The following is a 21,761-nucleotide window of genomic DNA, read 5'->3' as shown; positions in this document are numbered from 1 at the left end:
GAATACTAGATGAAATAATGAGCGTCTGGCATTTTCAAAAGCAGGAGGAGCCGCCAGAGCAGTGTGACAGCGGTGCAGCGCCGTGTCGGTCATCGGTGAGTATGACAGAGGGGGTGAGAGAGACCAGGAGTGATTTTAAACTATTTAGATCGTTCTGCTGGACATGCTAAGCATGTGCAGTAGAACGTGATGGAATCCGTCAGCGGATTCCGCCGCTTAGTGCATTGCGGCGGAATCTGCCCCCATAGACAATCATTAGACACCTTGGCGGATTCTAACAGAATCCGTCAAAGTGCGTTATTTTAACGACCCAAAAAAACTCTACATGCAGCGTTCCTTCTGCCCGATGCTGCGTCAAAATAACGACGCAGGGTCGTCCAGCAGATGCAACGCAAACATTTGCGTTACAGTGCGTCGTCAATACAAGTCTATGGAGAATAGCGCAGTGCATTAACGGACTGCGCTATTCTCCATAGCGGCGGATTGCGCTGAACGCAAGTGTGAAAGCGGTCTTAGGTTACACTGTTGAATCTTGAATAACGATTTGAATCTGGTTGTTCATATATGAAATTCTTTTGTATATTCCAGTTAATATATTTGTAGCAATTATTGTGTCTGATTTTGCTATATTTATAACCACCCAATACGATCTTCTGGCCCCTCGCACATCCTGATCATGATGTTTTTAACTTTTGGTGGGTTTGTTTTTAAATAATAAAAATATATTTCTACACATTTATATTTTGCCTGTTGGAATATTTTGTTGGATTATATACTTTGTTATATTCCTTTGGCTACTTAATTTCTTGTAGTATATGGTGAGTTATCCTTCTAATTGTAGGTTTATATAATATCAATGTGGCCAGTAATGGAAAAAAGAGAATTTTGTTTACTTACCGTAAATTATTTTTCTTATAGTTCCGTATTGGAAGACCCAGACATTGGGTGTATAGCTTATGCCTCCGGAGGACACACAAAGTACTACACTAAAAAAGTGTAGCTCCTCCCTCTGAGCATATACACCCCCTGGATAACCAAATCTAGCCAGTTTAGTGCAAAAGCTGAAGGAGAATAGCCACCCACAAGTAGAGATAGAGCAAGAACCGAAACAACCGGAGCCTCTGTCTACAACAACAGCCGGTGATAACACGCGGAACAAGAAACTGCCAACAGGCAACAGGGAGGGTGCTGGGTCTCCCAATACGGAACTATAAGAAAAAGAATTTACGGTAAGTAAACAAAATTCTCTTTTTCTTTATCGTTCCTATGGGAGACCCAGACATTGGGACGTCTCAAAGCAGTCCATGGGTGGGAATAAACAGAAAACTGGGAAGTAGGCGGAACCTAACTTCACAAATGGGCGACAGCCGCCTGAAGGATGCGTCTGCCCAAGCTCGCATCTGCCGAAGCATGAGCATGCACTTGGTAGTGCTTTGAAAAGGTATGCAGACTAGTCCAAGTGGCAGCCTGACAGACCTGCTGAGCCGTAGCCTGGTGCCTGAAAGCCCAAGAGGCACCGACAGCTCTGGTCGAGTGTGCCTTGATCCCCGGCGGGGGAGGCACCTGAGTACACTGGTAGGCATCGGAAATGGCTGACCTAATCCAACGAGCCAAGGTCGGCTTAGAAGCCGAGAGGCCCTTACGCCGACCTGTGGTTAGCACAAAAAGAGAGGTGCACCGCCTAAGAACAGCGGTGCGAGACACATAGATCCGGAGCGCCCGCACCAGATCCAGAGTATGCAACGCTTTTTCAAAGCGATGAACAGGAGCCGGACAAAAGGAAGGCAGGGAAATGTCCTGGTTAAGGTGGAAAGGAGAAACCACCTTAGGGAGAAAGTCCGGAGTCGGACGGAGAACCACCTTGTCTTGATGAAAAACCAAAAAAGGTGACTCCGAAGAGAGCGCAGCCAACTCAGAGACTCTCCTGAGGGAAGTCATGGCCACTAGAAAGACCACTTTCTGTGAAAGACGAGACAAAGAAACCTCCCTAAGAGGCTCAAGGGGGGGTTTCTGCAAGGCCGTGAGGACCAGATTGAGGTCCCAGGGATCCAAGGGCCGCCGGTAAGGCGGAATGATGTGAGACGCGCCCTGCATGAAGGTGCGCACCTGAGCCAGCCGGGCGATACGCCGCTGGAACAACACTGACAGAGCCGAGACCTGTCCCTTGAGGGAATTGAGGGATAGTCCTAGCTGCAGACCGGACTGTAGAAAGGACAGGAGGGTTGGCAAGGAAAAAGGCCAAGGAGCATGGCCGGAAGAGCGACACCAGGACAGGAAAATTCTCCAGGTCGTGTGATAGATTTTGGCCGAGGAAGACTTCCGAGCCCGAGTCATAGTGGAGATGACTTCAGGAGGAATACCAGAAGTCGTCAAGATCCAGGACTCAAGAGCCACGCCGTCAATCTGAGAGCCGCAGAATTCTGGCGGAAAAACGGACCTTGTGAGAGAAGGTCTGGACGGTCCGGGAGATGCCACGGCACCTCTACGGACAGATGGAGCAGGTCTGGGTACCAAGCTCGCCTGGGCCAGTCCGGAGCAAGGAGGATGACCCGACGGCCCTCCATTCTGATCTTGCGCAGGACTCTGGGCAAGAGAGCTAGAGGGGGAAACACGTAGGACAGACGAAACTGGGACCAATCTTGAACCAGAGCGTCCGCTGCAAAGGCCTGAGGATCGTGGGAGCGAGCCACGTAAACCGGAACCTTGTTGTTGTGCCGGGATGCCATTAGATCCACTTCCGGAGTGCCCCACTTGCGGCAGATTGACCAAAACACTGCCGGATGCAGAGACCACTCGCCACTGTCCACGGTTTGACGGCTGAGATAATCTGCCTCCCAGTTTTCCACGCCTGCCTGGGATGTGGACTGCAGATATGGTGGACTTGGAGTCCTCCGTCCACTGAAGGATGCGTTGAATCTCCAACATTGCCAGGCGGCTGCGTGTCCCGCCTTGGTGATTGATGTAGGCAACCGCTGTCGCGTTGTCTGACTGGACTCGGATGTGCTTGCCCGCCAACAGGTGGTGAAAGGCTAAGAGAGCTAGAAGCACAGCTCTGATTTCCAGCACATTGATCGAGAGGGCTGATTCGGACGGAGTCCAAGTGCCCTGCGCTCTGTGGTGGAGATATACTGCTCCCCAGCCAGATAGACTGGCATCCGTGGTGAGGATCACCCAGGACGGGGCCAGGAAGGAGCGTCCCTGAGACAGAGAGAGGGGCCGAAGCCACCACTGAAGGGAGCCCCTGGTCTGTGGCGACAGAGCCACTAACCTGTGCAAGGAGGAAGTCCGCTTGTCCAAACAGCGGAGAATGTCCAGCTGCAGAGGACGCAGATGGAACTGGGCAAAGGGAACCGCTTCCATTGACGCCACCATCTGACCCAGCACCTGCATTAGGTGCCTGATGGAATGACGGCGGGGCCTCAGCAAAGAGCGCACCACCAGATGGAGGGACTGCTGTTTGACTAAGGGCAGCTTCACAAGTGCCGGCAGAGTCTCGAATTGCATCCCTAGGTACGTGAGCTTCTGGGTCGGAGTCAGAGTGGATTTGGGCAGATTGACAAGCCACCCGAATTGGACTAGAGTGGCGAAAGTGAGCGAGACACTCCGCTGACAGTCTGCACTGGATGAAGCCTTGACTAGAAGGTCGTCCAGGTAAGGAATCACTGCCAACCCCTGGAGGTGCAGAACCGCAACCACTGCTGCCATGACCTTGGTGAATACTCGAGGGGCCATGGCTAACCCGAAGGGGAGAGCCACGAATTGGAAATGTTCCTCTCCGATTGCAAAACGTAGCCAACGCTGGTGTGAAACTGCAATTGGCACATGCAGATAGGCATCTCTAATGTCGATGGATGCCAGGAAATCTCCTTGGGTCATTGAGGCAATGACTGATCGCAGAGACTCCATGCGAAAATGCCGCACCTGAACATGCTTGTTGAGAAGCTTGAGATCCAGGATGGGCCGGAAGGAACCGTCCTTTTTGGGAACTAGGAAGAGATTTGAGTAGAAACCTCTGAACCGTTCCCGGGCGGGAACCGGTACAATTACTCCGTTGGCCTGCAAGGATGCCACGGCCTGAGAGAAGGCGGCGGCCTTGGAGCAGGGGGGAGTTGACAGAAAAAATCTGTTTGGCGGGCTGGAAGAGAATTCTATCCTGTAGCCGTGGCAGATGATATCCCGCACCCACTGATCGGAGACGTGTTGAAACCACACGTCGTCAAAGTGGGAGAGCCTGCCACCGACCAAGGACGTTGCTGGCGCGGCCAGATAGTCAAGAGGAGGCTGCCTTAGTGGCAGCAGCTCCTGCGGTCTTCTGAGGACGCGGCTTCGTGCGCCAGTTGGGTTTTTGGTCCTTGGCTGAGTTAATGGACGAGGCCGAGGGCTTAGAGGACGACCAGTTGGAGGAACTAAGAGAACGAAACCTCGACTGGTTCCTGCTCTGGACAGGTTTCCTGGTTTTAGTTTGTGGCATGGAAGTACTCTTCCCGCCAGTAGCTTCCTTAATAATTTCATCCAGTTGTTCACCGAACAGCCTGGACCCAGCAAAAGGGAGCCCAGCAAGGTACTTCTTTGAAGAAGCGTCTGCCTTCCACTCTCGAAGCCACAAGATCCTGTGGATAGCGAGGGAATTAGCCGAAGCCACCGCAGTGCGGTGAGAAGCTTCCAGCATGGCAGACATGGCATAGGATGAAAAAGCTGAAGCTTGGGAAGTTAAGGCAACCATTTCGGGCATAGATTCCCTGGTGAGGGAATGCATCTCCTCTAGAGAAGCAGAGATGGCTTTGAGAGCCCACACTGCTGCAAAAGATGGGGAGAACGAGGCCCCTGCCGCCTCATATACAGATTTGGCCAGAAGGTCAACCTGGCGGTCAGTGGAATCCTTAAGTGAGGTGCCATCAGCCACTGATACAACTTTCCGGGCTGAGAGTCTAGACACCGGAGGGTCTACCTTTGGTGAATGAGCCCACTCCTTGACCACCTCTGGTGGAAAGGGAAAACGGTCATCAGAACCACGCTTTGGGAAGCGTTTGTCAGGACAGGCCCTAGGCTTGGTCACAGTGGCCTGAAAACTGGAGTGGTTAAAGAACACACTCCTTGTCCTCTTAGGCAAGGTAAACTGGTGCTTTTCTGCCAGAGAGGGGTGCTCCTCTGATACTGGCGGATTGAGGTCCAGCACAGAATTAATGGACGCAATCAAATCACTAACATCTGAGTCACTTTCGGACAGATCAATGGGGCACATGGAGGTAGCCTACGAGCCCCCAGTAACGGCATCCTCCTCGTCCTGCGAGTCAGCTCTTGAATCAGAGCCGCGGGACGAGGAAAGAGAGGGAGCCCTGCGTCTCCTCTTAGGAGGACGGGGTCTGGGACCAGATGAAGAATCCTCTGTGAGCTCCGCTGAGAGAGCCCTAGCAGCAGAGGCGCCCTGAGAAGGGGGCTGATGCATGTTCAGCAAAGTCCGGGACAGCTGTCCCATGGAGTCGGCAAAATACTGGGAGATTGACCTAGAGAAGGATTCTACCCAAGCCGGGGGTTCAGCCACCGGAGCCGGAGCAGCCGGAGGGACCACTGTGGGTGCGATTCCAGGCTGAGGCATAGTCAGGTTAGAGCAGGTATCACAATGTGGATATGTGCTCGGTTCAGGCAGCACGAGCTTACATGCAGTGCATATTGTGTACAGCCTTGCAGCCTTGCTCCTTGTGTGAGACATGCTGCTGAAGTGGGGGCTCTGAGCCAGGATGACCCCCAGAGAGTATATAAGCAGGTCCACAACCGGAGGTTGTGGCTTACCAGACCGTTTGTGTGCCCTCCAGATCCCACAGCCCGGACCCCCAGACAGATTAGCAGGGATGCTGCAGCCAGCGCCGATCGCTGAGAGAACGCTGATAAAATGGCGCCGGAGCGAGGAGAGGGGGCGGGACCTACTCTGAGAGCGGGATCTGGAGGGCCAAGGAGATTTACAGGGGAGGGGACATTTACTCAGAGAGAAGTGTCCCTCCCCTGTGCCGAACGGCCGCTGGGCGGAGCCGCACTGTCCCTCTGCATGATTGACATGCAAGGGCAGTGAAATCGAAACTAGGCCTCAGGCGAAGCCGGGGCCTAAATTTAAGCGATGCGGCCGGCGCGCAGGCTCCATCGGCGCGGTTCTCAGGTGACAACCAGAGAATCGGCCGGAAATGTCAGAACAGTTACACAGCACACTCTCCCCAACAATAAAATACAAGGGACCCCCCGAACATAAACGTCTCAGATACTTAGCTTGTGAGACGCAGGGTTTCAAGTCCCTGGGGATGAGTGCTCCGTCCAGCAGGATCCTGAAGGGCTGCGGATGGAGACCGGCCTCCTGTAAAGCAGGGAGAACCGTGCTGGCTCCCACTTCAAGCCAGAGCCCGAGGGATGGTGAAGGAGCGCGGCATGTAAGGCTCCAGCCCTGGAATCAACCTTAACAACACCGCCGACACAGTGGGGTGAGAAGGGACATGCCGGGAGTCCAGGCTTGGACCCGCTTTTCTTCAAAAACTTTCCAAAATGAAAAATCAGATGAGAATGCATGTGTGGATGTATGCCTCCTGAACACAAAGCAATGAACTGGCTAGATTTGGTTATCCAGGGGGTGTATATGCTCAGAGGGAGGAGCTACACTTTTTTAGTGTAGTACTTTGTGTGTCCTCCGGAGGCAGAAGCTATACACCCAATGTCTGGGTCTCCCATAGGAACGATAAAGAAAGGGTGAACCACCTCTTTAAATTAGTGCCGTCCCACCAAGTGGCTTGATTGACATTTGTCATTTTTCCAGCACGTGTCTTCAAGATGGAATCAATTTCAGGGGTTCTGGCAGCAATAACCAATTTCCTCACTTTGCCAATCAGTGTTCCAGCATGTCTCTTATTGCTAGCTGCACCGTGTGCATAACACAGTGCATGTGATGAATAGGAGAGAGATTTGAAGAAGTTTCAACAAGATCTTCTAATTCTAAAGCCTGCTTTACATGTTACGATTCTGCATACGATATCGTATGCGATCGTAACCGCCCCCATCGTATGTGCGGCACGTTCAATTTTGTTGAATGTGCCGCACAAACGATTAACCCCCGTCACACGTACTTACCCGTCCATACGACCTCGATGTGGGCGGCGAACGTCCACTTCCTGGAGTGGGAGGGACGTTCGGCATCACAGCGACATCACGCGGCAGCCGGCCAATAGAAGCGGAGGGGCGGAGATGAGTAAGACGTAAACATCCCGCCCACCTCCTTCCTTCCGCAGTGCTGGCCGGGAGCCGCAGGTAAGATCTGTTCATTGTTCCCGTGGTGTCACACACTGCGATGTGTGCTACCCCGGGTACGATGAACAACCTGACGTTCAATTCATGAGGAATGAACGACGTGTATGCGATGAACGTTTTACCGTTCATTCGCAATCGCATGTAACCGTTACACACTACAATGTACCTTACGATGCCGGATGTGCGTCACTTACGACGTGACCCCGTCGACACATCGTAAGATATATTGTAGTGTGTAAAGCATCATCTTGCTAATCTTCTGTAGTAATATGTGTTCCTCATTTACAGGAACAGGACTGTGGCTCCATCTCACACATACTGAATCTGAAATTTTCTTCTAGCTACTGATCACCTTCATTAATTTCATTCATCAGTTTAATTGTACTTATGCTTGAAGCATTGCGAGTTACAATACCAAGAATCTGTATACTGCATTGAACTACTGTACCCAATTTATATATATTTTAGGAGTCGGTCCATTTCATTTCAACGCCACCAAAATGGACACCAACTCCAATTCCACCAAAATGGACAGACTCCAACTCCACAGCCCTGGGAGTCACTATTAAAAGTTTTAGCTTCTTCAATAACTTGATATGGAACTATAATTGCTCTGGTTACAGAAGCCCTTTAATTCAATTTCCTATCCACATTTGTTTGCAGTGCAATTGTCCTGCCCTTACCGCATTTAGCTTCCTTTTGCAACCCCCTAGCTCTTACTATGACCATTTTCAGCACAGAAATTTGGGTCCCCATTGACTTGTATGGGGTCCACTGTCCGGAGTCAAGTTTGGTTTCCTAACCAAACATTTTTTTCAAATCTGTGCGAATTCACCAAATCTGCATATCCATGGGTCTGCTCATCTCTAATTGCAATAGATTCAATGGATAACAAGTTTAATCGGAGTGATTCTTTAACAGTGTGCAACATGATTCTTGAGGTAGTCATGGGGATTTTAGCAATGCTTTTAGAATTTCCTTTCCACTTCATTTTGATTTTCTTAACTCAGGAAATGAGCACTGTCAGAGGAACATAGATGAATACTGCATGTTTTTGAAACAACCACCAAAAGGCATTAGTCACACCACATTGGGATTTGTCTTCTCGAAGGACAACGCCATCATGTTTCCTCACCCAACGTTATAAATCTGCTAAATGTTTATTATTTCTTTAATTTTTAAAAAAAAAAAATAATAATATTCTGTTTTGTGAACAATTGGCTGCCATCTCTATTCTGAGTCACACAAGATGAAGAGTAGACCCCCGACACGCATTTGATATTTTGGCCTGCATTTAAACTTTCAGCACACTCCGTGTAAGTATAACAACTTAGTTACTTACAGTGCTGGCCAAAAGTATTGGCACCCCTGCAATTCTGTCAGATAATACTCAGTTTCTTCTTGAAAATGATTGCAATCACAAATTCTTTGGTATTATCTTCATTTATTTTGCTTGCAATGAAAAAACACAAAAGAGAATGAAACAAAAATCAAATCATTGATCATTTCACACAAAACTCCAAAAATGGGCCAGACAAAAGTATTGGCACCCTTAGCCTAATACTTGGTTGCACAACCTTTAACCAAAATAACTACTAACAACCGATTCCGGTAACCATCAATGAGTTTCTTACAATGCTCTGCTGGAATTTTAGACCATTCTTCTTTGGCAAACTGCTCCAGGTCCCTTGACCCAGGATTACTGCGGAGGGGGGTTCTTTATTTCAATAAAGATGGAGTCACTAATTGTGTTTTATTTCTAATAAAAATATTTTTCTGTGTGTTGCGTTTTTTTTTTTATCTTTACTAGAAATTCATGGTGGCCATGTCTAATATTGGCGTGACACCATGAATTTCGGGCTTAGGGCCAGCTATACAGCTAGCCCTAACCCCATTATTACCCAGCGAGCCACCCGGCATTAGGGCAGCTGCGGGACTGCAATTCACAGCGGGGGTGCCCAGAAAGCATGGGCACCCTGCACTGTGGATTCCAATCCCCAGCTGCCTAGTTGTACCTGGCTGGACTCAAAAATTGGGCGAAGCTCACATCATTTTTGCTTTTAAATTATTTCATGAAATAATTTAAAAAAAAAAGGGCTTCGCTATATTTTTGGTTCCCAGCCGGGTACAACTAGGCAGCTGGGGGTTGGGGGCAGCCCGTACCTGCCTGCTGTACCCGGCTAGCATACAAAAATATGGCGAAGCCCACGTCATTTTTTTTGTTTGGGGGGGGGCAAAGAAATCCTGCATACAGTCCTGGAAGGAGGATGCTGAGCCTTGTAGTTCGACAGCTGCTGTCTGCTCTCCTGCATACACTATTGGATGGAGTATGCTGAGCCTTGTAGTTCTGCAGCTGTCTGCTCTTCTGCATACACTAGTGGAGAATGAAGAACACATTGAAGAAGGAAATGACATCAGACCTTTTTTTTTGTTCACTGATAAAAAACGCATAAAGACACAGTGAGCAAAAACGCACCAAATCGCAGCAAAACGCGTGTGTTTTTTTGCCGCGGGTGCGTTTTTGTGCGGTTTTTGCCGCAAAAAACGCAGCGGCAAAAAATCGCAGTGTGTGAACCTAGCCCAAAGCTGAGTTTTTGACCAAAGTTCTGCAACAAAAAGGCTGCAGTTTGAACTGCATAGTGCGGACAAGAAACCCAAATTCCCATAGACTTTGCTTGAAAAGCAGAACACAACCATTTTGGCATTAAACGCTGCAGTTGAAAAAGCAGCAAAAAAGCAGGTAAAAAGCAACGTGCGGACATAGCCTTACATAGTATAATATACCTGGCAGCAATCATGGAGCCAGACTGTTATGCCGGCGTCACACGGTACGATATATCTAAGGATATGTCGTCGGGGTCACGTCGTTAGTGACGCACATCCGGCATCGTTTGACATATTGTAGCGTGTGACAGCTACGAGCGACTGTGAACAAGCAAAAATACTCACCTTATCGTTGCTCGTTGACACGTCGCTCATTTTTAAAAAGTCGTTTCTTCTTCTGTGCTCCTGCTGTTCATCGTTCCTGGGGCAGCACACATCGCTCCATGTGACACCCCGGGAACGATCATCACAGCTTACCTGCGGCCGCCGGCTATGCGGAAGGAAGGTGGGCGGGATGACATCCCGCTCATCTCCGCCCCTCCGCTTCTATTGGCCGGCCGCTATGTGATGTTGATGTGACGCCGAACGTCCCACCCCCTACAGGAAGAGAATGTTCGCCGCCCACAGCGACGTCATCCAGGAGGTAAGTATGTGTGACGGGGGTTACCGACTTTGTGCGCCACGGGCAACTAATTGCCAGTGACGCACAAACGATGGGGGCGGGTACGATCACTCATGCGATCGCACGATCGTACCGTGTGCCCCCGGCATTAGGCTACGTGCACATGCTGTTTTTTTTCTGATCACAAAAACGCAGCGTTTTTGCCTCCCCCCCCCCCAAAAAAACCGCACAAAAACGCATCTGCAGCAAAAACGCATCAACAAAACACATGCGTTTTGATGTGTTTTTCTCCATTACATTCAATGGGTGAAAAATGCAGGGAAAACCGCAAGAAGAATTGACATGCTGCATCTTTGTGGTCACCACAAAAACGCAGCCAAAAAAAACTGCAACGTGCGCATAGCAAAAATGAAATCTCATAGACTTTGCTGGGAAAGGAAAGTCATGCAGTTTTGGGTCCAAAACTGCGCCCAAAAACGTGCAAGAACTTAGCGTGCGCACAAAGCCTAATTCAGCATGAAAACTGACACTTTTCTAAAACCTAGCGCTCTCGTCAGGCTTGGACAGAATATTCCCGCTGCAGACAATCAGTAGCCAATTGACTGCAGAGGCGAAGTGATGGCACCAGCCGGAAGAAAAGACGAGGAGCCTTGTGGTGCACACGGGTGACGGCGAAGACATACTGGAAGAGGATAAGCATTATTTCTCCCCTTCAAGTCATTACTATTAATACCCCCCAAAACAAAGCCACCACAAGAGTAAACCTATTTCCTCCACGTTACCCTGGAGCATGGGAGAGAATGAGCGTGCTTAGGGTCAGGACACAGGGAAAGATGACCGGCGGTGGGGGGGTGCCGCAGACTGTACGCGCACTGGAGCGCCGAGACACAAGGTGGAAAGACGTCCACGCATCTCACGTGATGTACCTGGAAGTGCGTCAACCAGTGATGCAATCACGTGACTGTGTAAATCCATGGGTTTTTTTTTTTTTTGTGGCGGCCATTTTTTCGGAGACCAATAGCTTTCCCATTTTTATACACGTTTTTTTTCTGTTTCAGGCAGAATGGCGGCCGATTCAGCGGAAGTGTGTGTATCATAGCGATCATTGTAAGCGGGAGTTCTCTGAGTGACTGGAGCTGTAGGTGAGTGGCTCAGCGTGTGTGTCTATAGGAAGCCCGGCAGAGAAGCGAGGCGCTCAGGATCCCCAATGTTAGGCCCAGCGCCTCTGGACATGCCCCTGTATGTGAAACACAGCCTCGCATGTGGCCCGCCATCAGTACATCCCTGGCCTCGTCCCTGGCTTCAATCCTGTCCTCGTATCTGTTCCTTTACTTGTCCCTCGCCTCATCCCTGTCGTCATATCTGTTCCTGGCCTCGACCGTGTCCTTTTAACTGTTCCTGACTTTGTCCCTGTCCTCATATCTGTTCCTTTACTCGTCCCTGACGGCCTCATCCGTGTCGTGATATCTGTTCCTGTCCCTGGACTCGTATCTGTTCCTGCCTTTGTTCCTGGCCTCGTCCCTGTCCCCAGCCTCGTCCCTGTCCTCATATCTGTTCCAGTCCCTGTCCCCAGCCTCGTCCCTGTCCTCATATCTGTTCCAGTCCCTGTCCTCAGCCTCGTCCCTGTCCTCATCTGTTTCTGTCCTTGATCCTGCCCCCAGCCTCATCCCTGTCCTCATTCCTGTCCCTGGCCTCATCCCTTTATCTGTCCCTGGCCTCATCCCTTTATCTGTCCCTGGCCTCATCCCTTTATCTGTCCCTGGCCTCATCCCTTTATCTGTCCCTGGCCTCATCCCTTTATCTGTCCCTGGCCTCATCCCTTTATCTGTCCCTGGCCTCATCCCTTTATCTGTCCCTGGCCTCGTTCCTGTTCTCATCCCTATCCTCGTCCCTGTTTCTGTCCTTGTCCCGGGCCTCAAGGAGTGACCTCGTATGCAGCGCAAAATGGAGCAAATATCAGTGGTGTCGCTCACCTCATATTTATAATATTTACTCATATAGCGCTATTATTCCGCAGCGCTTTACATATGTTATCATCACTCTCCCCATTGGGGCTCACAATCAAAATTCTCTATCTGTATGTCTTTGGAGTGGGGGTAGGGACTGGAGGAAATCCACGCAAACATGGGCAGAACATACAAACTCCTTGCTGATATAGTCCTTTGTGGGATTTGACCCCAGCAAGACTGCAGTGCTAACAAATGAGCCACCATGCTTAAGGCGATTTTTTTTTATTCCTGAGATTTCATCATGCCCCCCATTCTTCCAATAACGTCTTTATTTTTCTGATGACAGACAGATTTAAGGGGTTTTCCACAAACAAAACGCATTTTGATCAAAATATCTTGGAATAATAATGTTACATAATTGGATGTTTAAAAAAAAAAAAAAAGTCTCTGTGCTGAGATAATCTTATATATGTGCCCCTGCTATGTACTGTGTAATGGCCGTACAGGGACATGGTCTGATAACATCACATCTCCTGGGGAGCAGAAGAAGCAATAACGTATACAGACAACACAGCACAGGATCACAAATCATTCTTTGAGGTAAAAATGAAAAAAAAAACCAAACAGGTAGGGAAATGTTTTACGTCACAAAAAAAGTCAGCTATGATCCCATGCTATCCTGTCTCTATGCTCTTTTGCTTTCTCCCCGGCCCAGGAGATATGATATGATCAGACCATCTCCCTGTACGGTCAGACACGGCCATTACACAGTACAAAGCAGGGGCATATATATATATATATATATATATATATATATATATATATATATATATATATATATATATATATATATATAACTAGAAGGTGGCCCGATTCTAGTGTATCGGGTAGTCTAAAATGTGTATGTAGGTTAGCAGATTGAATAATAAGGTAATGAATGGACTGGATGGGTTAGGTTTAATTTAGGATATTCTTATAATTGTTTATTGGTTTTAAAATGACAAACAGAACAGTTTTAATAGATGAGTCTAATGTTTAATGATGTCCATGGCTTGTAATGAAAGAAGGCCATGAACAGTGTAAAGTAAGTAAAATTATGCTGATGCTGTGATGAGGGCCAATGCCGGTATGTGCCCCCATCGTGGTGCAGCCACCATCCTGCGGGGTAATGTGTGTGTGTGTGTGTGTGGGGAGGGGTGGAGCCGAGTGGGGCCATGGTGCTGAGGACATCCGTGTCGGGGATTGCATGGCTGGGGACAGGTGACTATCCTGGTGTGTGTGTGTTCATTGTATACATGCGGGGGCGGAGCCGAGCGGGGTAATGTGTGCGGGGGGCGGAGTGCGGGGGAGGTGGAGCCGAGCGGAGTCATTGCGCTGAGGGCGTAAGTACTGGGGACTGCATGGCTGGGGACAGGTGAATATCCAGGTGTGTGTGTGTGTGTGTGTGTTCAGTGTATACATGCGGGGGGGCGGAGACGAGCGGGGTAATGTTTGCGGGAGGCGGAGTGCAAGGGGGTGCAGCCGAGCGGGGCCATTGCGCTGAGGACATCAGTACTGGGGTCTGCATGGCTGGGGACAGGTGACTATCCAGGGGTGTGTGTGTGTGTGTGTGTGTGTAGTGTATACAGTGTATACATGCGGAGTGTGGGGGGGTGGAGCCAAGTGGGGTAATGTGTGTGGGAGGCGAGCGGTGGGTATGTGTCGGCGATGTGGGCTCCCGGAGGTGCAGTACTCACCGGGAAGTCGGGGCTCCGTGTGGGTGCTGGGAAAAGTGTCAGGCGTCATCCTTTTGGCTCGTAGTTTGGGCTGTTCAGTTACCTGAGCCGTTGGTCGCAGGCTCTTTAGCGCGCGGTGTGGCGACGGTTGTCACTGTAATGACGTCATTTTGGAGCAAGACAGACAGAATAAGGCAATTATATAGATTATCTCAGCACAGGAGATGTGATATGATCAGACCATGTCCCTGTACAGTCAGACACGACCATTACACAGTACACAGCAAGGGCACATATATAAGATTCTCAGCACAGGAACTTTTTTTTTTTTTAAACATCCAATTGTGAAAATCTAATATATGAAGTCAGTGTGTGTGTATGTCTGCTAAAGGAATTTGCACCATCGCATTTACAATCACGAAATTTTGCAGATGCCCCATGTGACTCAGGGAACATCATAGACTATGTTTGGGCGGGAAAATTTAACCCCGCACTTTCCAGTTACTCTACAAAAATCCTGCAGCCATTAAACTGAATGGAGCAGGGAGCTGCAGGCTATAAATAGCAACTGTCAGTGGTTGCTATAGGAACAAAGTAAACTTAGTATACGAAGCTTATGTGTGAGATAATAAGATGTTGGTGGTGAGACGGACAGAGAGAGACACAGACAGAGGCCGACCGGGCAAAGAGGCAGCCGTGCAAAAAGAGAGAGAGAGAGAGACTGCAAATACAGACAGCGACACACAGACAGAGACTGGGAAAGAGACCGTTACTATCCCGGGCAATGCCAGGTACTACAGCTAGTTATTAATATTTCTAAGATCTATTGATAAAATGAACTTTAAGTCTGGGGGGGGGGGGGGGGGGGTTTGAAGGATAAGCTGTAGTTTTGAATGACACTGGATGTACTGAAAAACAGTAAAAGAAAATAATTGCCGAAATTGCAAAAAAAATTTTTGTTTTTATTTGAAAGTTTTTCCGTCCTTTATTAGGCGGTAAAAGTGACCAGGTATTGTAACTCTCTGGGTCAGTACAATGATTCAAAATGGTTTTTTTTAACGTGATGAAGATATACCATTGGATATACCAGTACCTCAGTTACCCATGTTATCTGCCATCTTACTGCCATAGGGAGCCCTAGGTCTGCCCCATCCCTACTGTAATCGTCCTTGTTGTATTCCAGGGGACACCAGGCTGGGAAGAAGTGACGTGCAGTGTAGAAGGATTCCACTCCAAGGCTTTGGGTAAGCATTATTTGTATGTGATCTGTGCCAAAATGTGTCCTCTGTGACCAGAGCACAGTAAAATGGATCACTGCAGAGATATTAGCTTGTGAAGGTTAGGTGCTAACGTGTGGTTGTTACCAGAGATTTTTCACTTGGTGTGTACTTCTTCCCCTACATTAAGGCGACCAATCATAAGCAAGCAGTGTCATACAGGGGAAAAATGACCGCGCCCCCTCCTCTTCTCCCTGACCTCTGTAGCTACTGTGTAGAGATACTGCAGAGCTGAGTCATCGATCATTATAGGCTCTTTCAGATCTCGTGTCGGTGGTCTCAGCTCTTCACTGTCCCACGTCTTGGTGCCTGCCCCTAATAGGAGGATACTGACAAAATTGCTGTCTTACCAAGCACAATGTGCTCCAGTTGCATCATTTAAAGTCGAATCCCACTTTCCAGAGCTTCAAATACAAGAATTGACAGTACCCTGAAATGCACTGTGAACCTATCCTTGCAGAGTTGGCACCTGAGTGGATTTAGCTCCCGAGCCTTCTTTATGCACCCTTTCCATGACCGCTGCGTATGTCACGGATTGGGAAGTAGTTACATTGGTAAGCTTCTATATTTCCTGGTCAGGGGGGGTGAATTTCCTTGAAACTTGAAGTTGGTGTTTGTTTGTTTTTTCATTGTTTTTCTGCTGAATTTTTATGTGCCTCCTCTTATCTAGCATAAGGAGATGCTTGCTAGATTTTTCCACAAAATGTATGTATATGAATTTGATTTTCCATAAATGTATGATCTGTAAGAGGCCAAGCTGAAGCTAGGAATGGGGCTGCTAGTCCTGGCTAGTGGCCACGCTACAGTCACTGTCCATTAAAGTGTGGGAATGCTGACATAGCCAGGCTTACTGAGTAGGGGGTTTGGGTTGCCGCTCACTATATAGGCATTTATGACAAAAAGTCCTAAACCATACATATTGCTGTGGGGAAAACAAACAGAGAAGAGGCACCCGCAAACAAAGAGGTTATTAATATTGTTTCCTTTTGTTTTAGTGTTTGCTGAAAAGAAACATGTATCGACCAGTGAAATATAGAGGGAGAGGGAGAGGAAGAGGGAGAGGAAGAGGAAGAGGTGGTTATAGAGGTTTTGCTTATGTAAGTATTGCTATTTTTTTATTTTCAGACATACTTGTCAGCCATTTTGCATAATATAATAATGTTGTAGAAAATGCTCTAAATTTCTACCATCTGCATCATACAGAATAAACTCATTAAAGCACCACACCAGTAGGGGTTTTTTTAGTGCTGGAGTGGTGCTTTCTATCTAATCCCCCCTACGTTCTGTCATACACCTTCCGGCGGCTTCACTTTTACAGATATCGCTTCAGTCGCGCAGTACCATCTTGTTCCCATAACTTCTGACTGACAGGAAGTTAGAAGTCACGTCACAAGCTCCCAGTGCATCTCTATGAGAGCCAGAACAAGGCTCTCATAGACTTACACTGAATTGTGACATCCGGCGCGCCATGAAACACTGGAGGTCACAGATCTCAGAATCACGGTTCCAAGAACGAGCTCCTATTCTGATCAGATGTTGAGGATGAGAACATGCTCAGTGGGCATGTGTCTGTCCTATAAAAAAATCAGGCCGCACATAGACATTCACATGCATGTATGAAAGCACGTTAATGCTGTGGCTCCACAACGTCCCTTGTTGGTCATGATTAAAGGGAAGCTATCAGAAGGGTATTGCGAATTGAGTAGGTTATGGGTGGACACTCGTGCAGAAGGTATGTAGTTTAAGTAAGCAAGAGAAGATTTTCTCATTTGTCACTTTAAGGTACTGTTGCCCCTCCCCTTTCACCTCCCCTTTCTGTGTTCACCAAAAGTGAGAATTCATCCCAGAAAAGGGGACAAATGAATGTTACTTTGCTTTTTCGTATGTTTTATTTTTTAGTTAGATCAGAAAGAAAACTACTCCTAAGTAAGGGAAAAAAAGGACATTTTTCTGGAAATCAAATCTTAATATTTTCTGTTTTAATTTGTCTATATTATTTAAGTTAATCCTTCTATAGATAAGTGCAGCAACGTAAACACCTTCTGGCCGATATTGCCTTCTATTTCTCCCTATGTGCAGTGGATTCAACTAATCCTGAAATGCAAAACACCGACTTCAAATCTCACATCCAAACTTATGTAAGGCTATGTGCGCACTAGAAAATGGATTTTTCTTAAGAAAAATCCACACCCTGTGGCAGAATACCGCACTCGCGGCAAAAAACATGGTAATAACGCACCTGCGGTATTGCCGCTGTTTTACCGCGGTATTGCTGCGGGTTCGTACATGTGTTTTAATGCATTCAATGCAATAAAGCACATTGGGGAAAAAAAAGGGCATTTTTCCTTCTGAGATATATAGTAGATAGATAGATAAATAGACAGAAGAATAGATAGAGGGATAGATAGATAGAGGACAGATCAATCAACAATCGACACGCTGCAGTTCTCCCGGCTGGTAGTGTGTTCACATTACTGGCCATGAGAAATGACCTGTAATTACCTCTGTAGGCTCGTTTCGAGGATGCATTCTGTACAGTGTCAGTTGCGGCTGGATGCAAGAGTCGTGGGACCTTGGTGGATTACGCCTGAGCTGTGTGTTTGGGGGATTAATAAAATGGTGAAAGATGGGCTTTTTTGTCTTTTATTTAAAATAAAGGATTTTTCGGTCTGTGTGTTTATTCACTTTACTTACAGGTTAATCATGAACGCGGTCTCATGATGCTGCCATGATTAAGCCTGGACTTAAATGGCAGCGATCCGCTGCCATTTAACTCATTATTACCCTGATTGCCACCGCATCACGGCAATCTGGAAGAGCCGGGGACACTCTGGAACTGCCGCATAATGGATGCGACAGTCCCGGGGCAGCTGCGGCTGATGTTCTTGGTTGCGGGAGGGGGAAGGCATTAACCCTGGCCCTCGCCCTCCCCAGCCTGAGAATACGGGCCACTGTGTGTTTACCTCGGCTGGACGGTAAAAATACAGCAGAGCCCACGTTTTTTTTGTTTTTTTTTTTTATAGCTGTACGTTTGATTTATATGTGTATTCTATATGTGTGAGTGTGATATGTGTGTGTTCTATGTCTGTGTCTGTGATATGTGTGTGTTCTGTCTCTGTGATATGTGTGTGTTCTGTCTCTGTGATGTGTGTGTGTGTTCTGTCTCTGTGATGTGTGTGTGTGTTCTCTCTGTGATGTGTGTGTGTGTTCTGTCTCTGTGATGTGTGTGTGTGTTCTGTCTCTGTGATGTGTGTGTGTGTTCTGTCTCTGTGATGTGTGTGTGTGTGTTCTGTCTCTGTGATGTGTGTGTGTGTTCTGTCTCTGTGATGTGTGTGTGTGTTCTGTCTCTGTGATGTGTGTGTGTGTTCTGTCTCTGTGATGTGTGTGTGTGTGTTCTGTCTCTGTGATGTGTGTGTGTGTTCTGTCTCTGTGATGTGTGTGTGTGTGTTCTGTCTCTGTGATGTGTGTGTGTGTGTGTTCTGTCTCTGTGATGTGTGTGTGTGTGTGTTCTGTCTCTGTGATGTGTGTGTGTGTGTGTGTGTGTTCTGTCTCTGTGATGTGTGTGTGTGTGTGTTCTGTCTCTGTGATGTGTGTGTGTGTGTGTGTGTGTGTTCTGTCTCTGTGATGTGTGTGTGTGTGTGTTCTGTCTCTGTGATGTGTGTGTGTGTGTGTTCTGTCTCTGTGATGTGTGTGTGTGTGTTCTGTCTCTGTGATGTGTGTGTGTGTGTGTTCTGTCTCTGTGATGTGTGTGTGTGTGTGTTCTGTCTCTGTGATGTGTGTGTGTGTGTGTTGTCTCTGTGATGTGTGTGTGTGTGTGTGTTGTCTCTGTGATGTGTGTGTGTTGTCTCTGTGATGTGTGTGTGTTGTCTCTGTGATGTGTGTGTGTGTGTGTGTTGTCTCTGTGATGTGTGTGTGTGTGTGTGTGTTCTGTCTCTGTGATGTGTGTGTGTGTGTGTGTGTTCTGTCTCTGTGATGTGTGTGTGTTCTGTCTCTGTGATGTGTGTGTGTGTGTGTGTTGTCTCTGTGATGTGTGTGTGTGTTGTCTCTGTGATGTGTGTGTGTGTTGTCTCTGTGATGTGTGTGTGTGTGTTGTCTCTGTGATGTGTGTGTGTGTGTGTTCTGTCTCTGTGATGTGTGTGTGTTCTGTCTCTGTGATGTGTGTGTGTGTGTGTTCTGTCTCTGTGATGTGTGTGTGTGTTCTGTCTCTGTGATGTGTGTGTGTGTGTGTTGTCTCTGTGATGTGTGTGTGTGTGTTCTGTCTCTGTGATGTGTGTGTGTGTGTTCTGTCTCTGTGATGTGTGTGTGTGTGTTCTGTCTCTGTGATGTGTGTGTGTGTGTTCTGTCTCTGTGATGTGTGTGTGTGTGTTCTGTCTCTGTGATGTGTGTGTGTTCTGTCTCTGTGATGTGTGTGTGTTCTGTCTCTGTGATGTGTGTGTTCTGTCTCTGTGATGTGTGTGTGTTCTGTCTCTGTGATGTGTGTGTGTTCTGTCTCTGTGATGTGTGTGTGTTCTGTCTCTGTGATGTGTGTGTGTGTGTTCTGTCTCTGTGATGTGTGTGTGTTCTGTCTCTGTGATGTGTGTGTGTTCTGTCTCTGTGATGTGTGTGTGTGTGTGTTCTGTCTCTGTGATGTGTGTGTGTGTGTGTTCTGTCTCTGTGATGTGTGTGTGTTCTGTCTCTGTGATGTGTGTGTGTTCTCTCTGTGATGTGTGTGTGTTCTGTCTCTGTGATGTGTGTGTGTGTGTTCTGTCTCTGTGATGTGTGTGTGTGTTCTGTCCTCTGTGATGTGTGTGTGTTCTGTCTCTGTGATGTGTGTGTGTGTTCTGTCTCTGTGATGTGTGTGTGTGTTCTGTCTCTGTGATGTGTGTGTGTGTTCTGTCTCTGTGATGTGTGTGTGTGTGTTCTGTCTCTGTGATGTGTGTGTTCTCTCTGTGATGTGTGTGTGTGTGTTCTGTCTCTGTGATGTGTGTGTGTGTGTATGTGTTCTGTCTGTGGTGTGTGTGTGTGTTCTGTCTGTGATGTGTGTATGTGTTCTGTCTGTGATGTGTGTGTGTGTTCTGTCTCTGTGATGTGTGTGTGTTCTGTCTCTGTGATGTGTGTGTGTGTGTGTGTTTCTGTCTCTGTGATGTGTGTGTGTTCTGTCTCTGTGATGTGTGTGTTCTGTCTCTGTGATGTGTGTGTGTTCTGTCTCTGTGATGTGTGTGTGTTCTGTCTCTGTGATGTGTGTGTGTTCTGTCTCTGTGATGTGTGTGTGTTCTGTCTCTGTGATGTGTGTGTGTTCTGTCTCTGTGATGTGTGTGTGTTCTGTCTCTGTGATGTGTGTGTGTGTTCTGTCTCTGTGATGTGTGTGTGTGTTCTGTCTCTGATGTGTGTGTGTGTGTGTTCTGTCTCTGTGATGTGTGTGTGTGTGTGTTCTGTCTCTGTGATGTGTGTGTGTTCTGTCTCTGTGATGTGTGTGTGTTCTGTCTCTGTGATGTGTGTGTGTTCTGTCTCTGTGATGTGTGTGTGTTCTGTCTCTGTGATGTGTGTGTGTTCTGTCTCTGTGATGTGTGTGTGTGTGTGTGTGTTCTGTCTCTGATGTGTGTGTTCTGTCTCTGATGTGTGTGTTCTCTTTGTGATGTGTGTGTGTGTGTTCTGTCTCTGTGATGTGTGTGTGTGTGTGTTCTCTCTGTGATGTGTGTGTGTTCTGTCTCTGATGTGTGTGTTCTGTCTCTGATGTGTGTGTTCTCTTTGTGATGTGTGTGTTCTGTCTCTGTGATGTGTGTGTGTGTGTGTTCTCTCTGTGATGTGTGTGTGTTCTGTCTCTGTGATGTGTGTGTGTGTGTGTTCTGTCTCTGTGATGTGTGTGTGTGTTCTGTCTCTGATGTGTGTGTGTGTTCTGTCTCTGTGATGTGTGTGTGTTCTGTCTCTGTGATGTGTGTGTGTGTTCTGTCTCTGTGATGTGTGTGTGTGTTCTGTCTCTGTGATGTGTGTGTGTGTTCTGTCTCTGTGATGTGTGTGTGTGTTCTGTCTCTGTGATGTGTGTGTGTGTGTTCTGTCTCTGTGATGTGTGTGTTCTCTCTGTGATGTGTGTGTGTGTGTTCTGTCTCTGTGATGTGTGTGTGTGTGTGTGTATGTGTTCTGTCTGTGGTGTGTGTGTGTGTTCTGTCTGTGATGTGTGTATGTGTTCTGTCTGTGATGTGTGTGTGTGTTCTGTCTCTGTGATGTGTGTGTGTTCTGTCTCTGTGATGTGTGTGTGTGTGTGTGTGTTCTGTCTCTGTGATGTGTGTGTGTTCTGTCTCTGTGATGTGTGTGTGTTCTGTCTCTGTGATGT

At 47.8% G+C, this 21,761-nt stretch overlaps 1 protein-coding gene across 4 annotated transcripts in view; it reads left to right on the top strand.

Annotated features, from left to right (window-relative positions):
• The first annotated feature begins 11,519 nt into the window (after positions 1 to 11,519).
• LOC142243224 (uncharacterized) overlaps positions 11,520 to 21,761 on the top strand; it is a 137,889-nt gene continuing 127,647 nt past the window's right edge. For all 4 annotated transcript variants that reach the window (XM_075314898.1, XM_075314897.1, XM_075314896.1 and 1 more), the window contains exons 1-3: positions 11,520 to 11,652; positions 15,358 to 15,418; positions 16,447 to 16,548. In XM_075314898.1, coding sequence (XP_075171013.1) covers positions 16,465 to 16,548 — 84 coding nt within the window. In that variant the 5' untranslated portion in view covers positions 11,520 to 11,652; positions 15,358 to 15,418; positions 16,447 to 16,464. The remainder of the gene's footprint in view (positions 11,653 to 15,357; positions 15,419 to 16,446; positions 16,549 to 21,761) is intronic.

The sequence above is a fragment of the Anomaloglossus baeobatrachus genome, chromosome 6 (genome assembly GCF_048569485.1).
Source record: "Anomaloglossus baeobatrachus isolate aAnoBae1 chromosome 6, aAnoBae1.hap1, whole genome shotgun sequence".
Taxonomy (NCBI): Eukaryota; Metazoa; Chordata; class Amphibia; order Anura; family Aromobatidae; genus Anomaloglossus; species Anomaloglossus baeobatrachus.
Note: the sequence above shows the minus strand (reverse complement) of the source record. Positions and strands in the feature narration are given on the sequence as shown.